General features: G+C 38.1%; 1 protein-coding gene across 1 annotated transcript; it reads left to right on the forward strand.

The window, feature by feature from the left end:
* The first annotated feature begins 962 nt into the window (after positions 1–962).
* On the forward strand, positions 963–8,394 carry slc25a1a (solute carrier family 25 member 1a). The gene is made up of 9 exons (XM_051908763.1): positions 963–1,376; positions 1,911–2,018; positions 5,626–5,725; positions 5,808–5,946; positions 6,045–6,129; positions 6,926–7,030; positions 7,117–7,232; positions 7,350–7,423; positions 7,505–8,394. The coding sequence occupies exons 1-9, from the start codon at positions 1,139–1,141 to the stop codon at positions 7,617–7,619; spliced, it is 1,080 nt and encodes a 359-aa protein (XP_051764723.1). The 5' UTR covers positions 963–1,138; the 3' UTR covers positions 7,620–8,394.
* The last annotated feature ends 183 nt before the right edge of the window (positions 8,395–8,577 follow it).

Here is an 8,577-nt window from a genome sequence, read left to right on the forward strand (position 1 = left end):
GCTCCCCTTCAGTTCAGTTAAAATATAGTAGAAAGATGTCTTTTCACTTGGAGTGACGAAGCAAAACCCTCCATCATTGTCACCCTGGAGCTCTTATCTCCAGCCCTGGTCCAGTCTCTCTGTAGTAATGTGTGGCTAAGAGGTGGGGTGCAAAATTGGGAAATTGTTGGCAGCAGTTGAGGGACACGTCTGTGCTTCACCGCAACCACATTCATGTACAAAGTTTCCTGTGGTGCATGGAGCAACTAATACAGTACTTTTAAAAACATTGTCAGTAGAATACTAAACTGTGAGTTAGTTTTGCATGTGTGTGTAACAAGCACTGAAAATAAAGCTTGCACTTGAGTCAGCATTCAAAAGCATTTCACACTGATTATACCCAGCTGTCACCCAACACAAACACCCACAACATTCACACCCTAACACAAGACCAAACCATATCAAGTAATATAAGAACCACATATATGTGGGAAATGGCTACAAAAGTACAAGAGACCAAAAGTGGCTTTATAGTTATTAATAAACTCATAAACATATTAATAAATGCATATTTGTTTAATCATTTGTCTTACATATAACTTGGATAACAGAATTGAATGGTCGAGCTTGATGAATGCTGATACCATTTTAGTAATTAAAATGAGTTATTCGTTTAAAAATATTTTATTCATTGAATTAATGTAAATTCAACATATTCCATTATTGCTGCATGGTTTTAATTGTTATATACAGTTCAAAACTTCTCAGATACATATGTATATCTGTGCATATCTATATTGGATGTCCTGCTTGCTACAGTAAACTCAAACATTTTCTGATCAAACATCCGTTATTATATAAAGTAAAACCGCTAGAATGTGGGTGTGATTGTAAGGTAATACAATTGGACCAATTGTATCGGCTAATACACCTAATTAATATTACATAAGATGAGTAGAGTAATAAATTAATCAAATGTTTAAAACCGACCAATGATTGAGCTCGCTGATGACCTCCATATTAATATTCATGAGCTCCTCGCCGCCACGCCTCGGAGTGGTCTTCCTGTGATTGTGTTGTCTTCGTCCTATTGGGCAGACGCATCCTGCGCTTGTCAACAGTACAGATTTTCACTTTGCGCTTAAAACATCATTAAATCATGTCGTCTTTGTATAAACCGTTTTCTGTTTCGGAGGGACCGTGCAAAGATGCGATACTGAGACGAGGATGCACACCGCAACAGCATCCTGCAACGCTGACCCGGATTCCCTCCGCTGGCGGGGGCTCGACGCGCACTTTTACCCCAATTCCCAACATTTATCCAGGCCAGAGAAATCTAGCGGCCGCTGCAATCGGAGGGAGAAAAATCACCCATCCGTGGAAGGCTATTCTTGCAGGTACATGCGTATTTGTGTTTGTGTTAGAAGCACACAAGCGCTAATGTTTTGGTGATTCACGCGATATCCTATTATGCGCGAGCCCACAACAACAGTCATGCGTGACGACGCTTGCACGTCCCCTTTCATAACCCTTACAGCCATTACTCTGAAACTCACTGTCAGTCCATGACCTGCATGCCTCTGCTGGGTCAACCAAATGGTAGCTTCCAGAAATTTCATTTGTTGACTCAGCTAATAGCAGTTTATACAGGGTTGGACACTTAAAACAGTGTGCTTTATTAATATAAATGTCAATTTAACTACTTAACCATATTCCAACATTCCAACAAAACTGTTTTGGTTGCCGTGGTGTACACAATTGTGTTTTAAACAACGAAGTACAACTAAAACAAAATGACCTTGTATGAAACTGACTTGTCCTTGATAGAAATTGAACAGCTGTAAGCTTAAACGCATCACATAGGTTGCCGCTGATGTCACTGAATGCAATTTAGGCACTCCTTATTTACTGATGATATTATTTTTACCCAGGTGGCATTGCAGGAGGCATTGAGATCTGCATCACATTCCCAACGGAGTATGTGAAGACCCAACTACAGTTAGATGAAAGAGCAAACCCTCCTCGGTACCGAGGCATAGGTGAGGGCAACATTTGTTAAAATCGGCATGAAATGAAAAATCACCAATATCTAATTTCTAAATGCATGCAATATACCATTTATCTGTGTATACACTGATCAGCCAAAACATTATGACTATTCACAGGTGAAGCGAAAATTGTTCATCGTCTCCTATCAAGGCCACATATTAAGGTCTGGGTAGATTAGATGATAAGCAATCAGTTCTCGTAATCAACATATTGGATGCAAGAAAAATGAGCAGGAATAAAGATCTGAGTGACTTTGACAAGGGCCAAATTGTTATGGCTAGGTGACTGGGTCAGAGTATCTCTGAAACGGCAAGGCTTGTGGGTTGCTCCCGGGCAGCAGTGGTGAGAATTTACCAACAGTAGTCTGAGGAGGTACAGACTACAAACGGGCAACAGAGTGTTGGGCGTCCAAGGATCATTGATGCACAAGGGCAATGAAGGCTGTCCCGTCTGGTCCGAGCCAACATGAGGCCTACTGTGGCACAAGTCATACAAAATGTTGACGATGGTTATGGTAGCATTGTGTCACAACGCACAGTGCATCTCACTCTGCTGCGTAAGGGGCTGCAGACCAATCAGAGTCACTGTGATGACCCCTGTCCATTGTCAAAAGTGCCAACAATGGATACATGAGCGCTAGAACTGGACCTTGGAGCACTGAAAGAAGGACAGCTGGTCCGATGAGTCTCATTTTTTTTTTTTTTAAACATCACTTGGACAGCCGTGTATGTGTGTGCTGTTTTCCTGGGGAAGTGATGCACCAGCATGCACTGTGGGGTAACGACAAGTCGATGGAGGAAGTGTGATACTCTGGGCAATGTTCTGCCAGGAAACGCTGGGTCCTGCCATTCATGTGGATGTAAATTTGACACATGCTACCTACCTAAACATCATTGCAGATCAGGTTCACCCCTTCATGACAATGATGTTCCCTGGTGGAAGTGGCCTCTTTCAGCAGAATAATGCATCCTGCCACACTGCACACATTGTTTAGGAATAGTTTGAGGAGAGTTCAAGGTGTTGCCCTGACCTCCAGACTCCCCAGAACTCAGTCCAATTGAGCATCTGTGGATGTACTGGACCAACAAGTTTTATCCACAGCGGCTCCACCTTGCAGCCTACAAGACTTGAAGGATCTGCTGCTAACGTCTTGGTGCCAGATACCACAGGACCCCTTCAGGGGTCTTGTAGAGTCCATGCCTCGGCGTGGCAGTGCTGTTTGGCAGCATGTGGTGGACCAACAGCATATTAGGCAGGTGGTCATAATGTTTTGGCTCATTGGTGTGTTTCTTTTTGTTCTCCTAATGTTTAATCAAAATGTCATAACTGGACTTTTCGGTTAAAACGCCAGACTTCTCTCTTGTGACTTGTGCAGAACTTCTCCAATAATTAACCCTGCAAGCTCATGTTCATCTGCCTCTACTTTTGAGTGCAACACCCACATCTCAACATCCAATCAACTGATGCATTGAACCAAGTCCCCACCCTACATTTTTTGATTTTGGTAATCCGTTTCACTCAGATGTACGTCACAATACAGAAGAAAAGATCTGTTGCTACTTTTGTTTCATCGCGACTCTAAAGTAGAGGTCGACCGATAGTGGATTTTACCGATAACAATAACAAGGTTGGCCCACGCTGGCCGATAACCGATTAATCAACTGATATTTTTTAAAATAGATACTAAATGAAAACAAACATAACACATAAAATAGTGCTGAACTTTTACAAAATTGAAGAACAGTACTAAACCATGTAAACATACTGTACTTTTTTAAATATAAAAAATAATATTATTATACCTTGATCATTCATGTTAGTTCATAGTGCATTAACTAATCAAGAGAAATAACTTTAAAATGTAAAAATGTATTAGTAAATGTTGAAATTAACAATGAGCAATACTTTTATTAACCTTATTAATGTTACAAATGGACTCTTATTGTAAATTGTTACCATTTCATATAAATCCAAACAGTCATGCTTAAAGATGGCCATCTTTAAATTCTACACAAAGGCCATAGTAATGAAATTAGACACAAGTATACCCTATGAATACTTTCACACGTTATTTGCTTCTGTTTAGAACACTTGATTATCTAATCAAAATAACAAAATATGTATTACAGTGATGATAAAAAAGAACTGAAATCGAATGCTTTTCTGATTTATGTTTATGTTTCTGCCAGCTGCATGACGATACAGTTTGAATTCTCATGTCACTAGCTTTAAATATGCAACTTCGCTGCGTAACAAATGAATATAAGTGACCAGCTGGATATAAACGAATGTAAATAGATGGTAGCAATCTTGACATTAAACATTTGGGTCAGACTTGCGTGTATTTTTGTCGTTTTAACTGCTTGAGGTAGGCTAATGTTAGCATCCTCTCAGCCTCAATGACAAACATACTTCTGTTCTCCACTAATGCAGCATCTAGTCAACAAATTAAATACTTTATAATGATATCAAAACACATACTGTAGTGTTCTGTATAACATACCATTTTAAATCTGCATCTGAAGTGTCCCTCTCCATGCAGTGCGCAGCCTCACGTGTCAAAACAAACACAATGAGGCGTCAGTGATAGTTTTTATTTCGCCTCTATAGGCCGCTCTTGTACTTTATAATTTCAGCACTCCCTTCTCAGCCACTCCAGCCACAGACACAACCTGAAAACTATCGGTATGAATTGGCAAAACCAGTCAACCGGTCGACCTCTACTCTAAAGGCCTCGATATTCTCATGGCGAAGTTTGAAATACCTTTGCAGTGTTATACTGTTTGTGAACATCCCAATGGCACCACACAAAGCGATATTTAGATGAATATGTAAATTTGTGCTGCATGATTTCCTTTCAGTAACAAAATAAACACAACAACGACAACGGCGAGAAAGCATCTGACCATAGGGATGTGTTGTTTTGTGTCATTTGACTGATATTTTTTAAAATAGATACTAAATGAAAACAAACATAACACATAAAATAGTGCTGAACTTTTACAAAATTGAAGAACAGTACTAAACCATGTAAACATACTGTACTTTTTTAAATATAAAAAATAATATTATTATACCTTGATCATTCATGTTAGTTCATAGTGCATTAACTAATCAAGAAAAATAACTTTGCAATTCGGCACTCCAGTCAAGTCACGTCACGTTTATTTATATAGCACTTTATACAATAGATTGCTTTAAAGCAACCAGCTTTACATGGAAAAACAATGTCAGTGACTTTTAGAATTAAAACTTTAATATCTGCTATAAAGGAGCGCTCCAGTGTGTTGATGTTTTTATTCATGTCTGACCTCGACAGACTGAACAGAAAAATTAACTGGAAAAGATTTTTACATCAAAGAAGGTGGAGGCCCAGAGCCACACCTACCTATTATGTAATCGTCATGGAGCAATAGTAGTTTGAAGATGTTTACCAGCTGGAGCAAACTTTTCCAGAAATTTCACAAACTGAACTCAAAACGAACTTCGTCTTGGCTTGATTTTGTTTGAAATGACATCACAACTGTTCCTTCTTTGATTTTGCTTGACGTATATCAGGGCCTTAATGTGTAAATAAAATTGTTTAACCTTGTGCAGGTGACTGTGTTAAGCTGACAGTGCAAGATCATGGGTTGAGAGGTCTATATAGAGGGCTTAGTTCACTGCTTTATGGATCCATCCCAAAATCTGCAGTACGGTAAGAAACATTGGTCTTTACATGTCATTGGTCTTTACATGTAATGTGTCTTTTGCTTATGCTGTTATTTTTGACATGGCAGGTTTGGAACATTCGAGGTTCTTAGTAACCCGATGAGGGACGCCACAGGTCGGCTTGACAATAAAGGAAGTTTATTGTGTGGGCTTGGAGCAGGAATTGCAGAGGCGGTGTTGGTGGTCTGTCCAATGGAGACAGTCAAGGTGGGACTGTAACTGGTTATTTTGTTTATACATGATGATAAACATGATTATACATGAGATATTATTTTATACAAATTATCTCCTGTCTGTATTTTCAGGTGAAGTTCATTCATGACCAGTGCTCTCTGAGGCCACGTTACCGAGGGTTCTTCCACGGCGTACGGGAAATCATCAGAGATCAAGGTACTAATATGAGACCTGTACAAACGCATGTATTAATAGAGACAGTAGGAGGAGATGGACCACTCAGAAAAATGTATGGGGGCTGTAAAAAAAAAAATATATATGTGACCCTGGACCACAAAACCAGTCTTAAGGGTCAATTTTTTGAAACTGAGATTTATACATCATCTGAAAGGGATTTATCTGAATAAATAAGCTTTCCATTGATGTATGGTTTGTTAGGATAGGACAATATTTGGCCGAGATACAGCTATTTGAAAGTCTGGAATTTGAGGGTGCAAAAAAATCAAAACATTGAGAAAATCGCCTTTAAAGTTGTCCAAAGGAAGTCCTTAGCAATGCATATCCACTCACAAAAATAAATTTGATATATTTACGGTAGGAAATTTACAAAATATCTTCATGGAACATGATCTTTACTTAATATCCTAATGATTTTTGGCATAAAAGAAAAATTATCTATAATATATATATAATATGTGTGAATAAACTTAAAATATGAATGAAATAATCGTTTTTGAAAAAATAAAATAAAATAATACATATAATGTAGAATAAAAATGTTTTTGAAAAAATAAAATAAAACAAAAAAAATAAAAAACAAAATGAAATACTACATTAAATGTAAAATAATTCTTTTTTTAAAAATACGTTTTTGAAAAATATTCTATATAAAATAAAATTAAAATATATTAATATATTCTATATAAAATAAAATTAATATTTTTTGAAGAGCCAAATATATAATAAATAATAGTTTTTGAAAAATGTCTAATAACATTTATTCTGTTTGTAGGTGTTCGAGGGACATATCAAGGACTGACTGCTACACTTCTGAAGCAGGGTAGCAACCAGGCGATACGCTTTTATGTTATGAACTTGTTGCGCAACTGGTACAAAGGTGAGGATGAGATTCAACAATAATACTCTAAAATCAATTTCAGTATGGGCGTTTAACAAAACTGATCCTCTTGGCTTGATCTTCAGGTGATGACCCCGGTCGTGACATGCACCCACTGGTTACAGCGATGTTCGGAGCGACAGCCGGGGCGGCGAGTGTTTTTGGGAACACGCCCCTTGATGTGGTGAAGACTCGAATGCAGGTTAGCAGAGGCTGATGCTTATCAAATAATACATTAAAATGAATATATTTGTTATTTTTAAAGAAAACTTCTTTTAAATACCACTTGTTGATATATTTTATAATCCATTTGTTTTAGGGTTTGGAGGCTCATCGCTACAAGAGCACCATGGATTGCGCATTCCAGATTTTGAAGAACGAAGGCCCTCAAGCGTATGCCTTTCCTCGTAATTATTTCCTATTTAACATCGTTTTCTTTTCTTTTTTCTTACACTTTCATGCTTTGAATTGCAGGTTTTACAAAGGCACAGTCCCACGATTGGGCCGAGTGTGTCTGGACGTGGCCATTGTCTTTGTTCTCTACGAAGAAGTCGTGAAGCTACTGAACAACGTCTGGAGAACGGACTGAAGATGGACCAGGGTGCAGAACTGATCGAGACAGACTGAACTATCCAAACACAGTTGGCCATGTCAATCAAGTTTAAAGATCCAGACTTGAACTGTGACCTCTGGCCCAGAGGATTTAAACCATGTGTCTGTGTCTGTATAGTTGAAGCCAGGAACTTGAGCCTTGAGAAGGAACTTGTAGCTTACAGTATATTTATTGATGCACAAAAATATTGATGAATGAAAAGCATATCATCAATTTGCACTCTTCGGTAAAATCGTGCAAGTGTTTTCTCACCACCGCCATGCTTTTATAGAGGTTGTCGTGAGACAATCCATTCATGTGGCATGAAAACAAAATAGCACAACCAAGTACGCAGAAACATCAATGTAATGCACATGTTCTTTTGCCCTAGTTTACATGTACAGTTACACTGGAAATGGTTTAAATGTGCTTAAATGTGAGAACTTGTATCTTGATGTTGTCATACATCTAAAAACTGGTAGAGGCCAAGACGTTCCTGTTGATATTAAATTTGCATGCGTGAATGGCATCAAGACCAGGATGTTCAAGCTCGATTACCGAGTCAATACAACTCTCATGTTTTGTGTTTTTTTTTATAAAATGTAAATGGAAGCTTTTTTAGTTGCACAATTTGTTTATAAGCTATTTTAGTCATTAACAAGGTTGCCTGTTCTGCACTAGTTACGCTACTTTTGTGTCCGATATATAAGCAGTGCTTCTTCGAAACAGATTCTGAATACGTCACACATATTCAATAAACCAAATAGGCTCAGTTTCCTGTCCCTGTGACCTTATTGAGTAGCTAATATTGATCAATCGATCCAAACTCTTTGAATTCCATCTTAAGGCTCTTAACATCATATATGTGTTGTGCGATAACAACAAACTGCTTTTGATGCTCTACAGTTGTTAATTCAAGATAAGAAAGCCACACACAACACAGACCCCATAAAAA

Source organism: Ctenopharyngodon idella, chromosome 10, assembly GCF_019924925.1.
Source record: "Ctenopharyngodon idella isolate HZGC_01 chromosome 10, HZGC01, whole genome shotgun sequence".
NCBI lineage: Eukaryota > Metazoa > Chordata > Actinopteri > Cypriniformes > Xenocyprididae > Ctenopharyngodon > Ctenopharyngodon idella.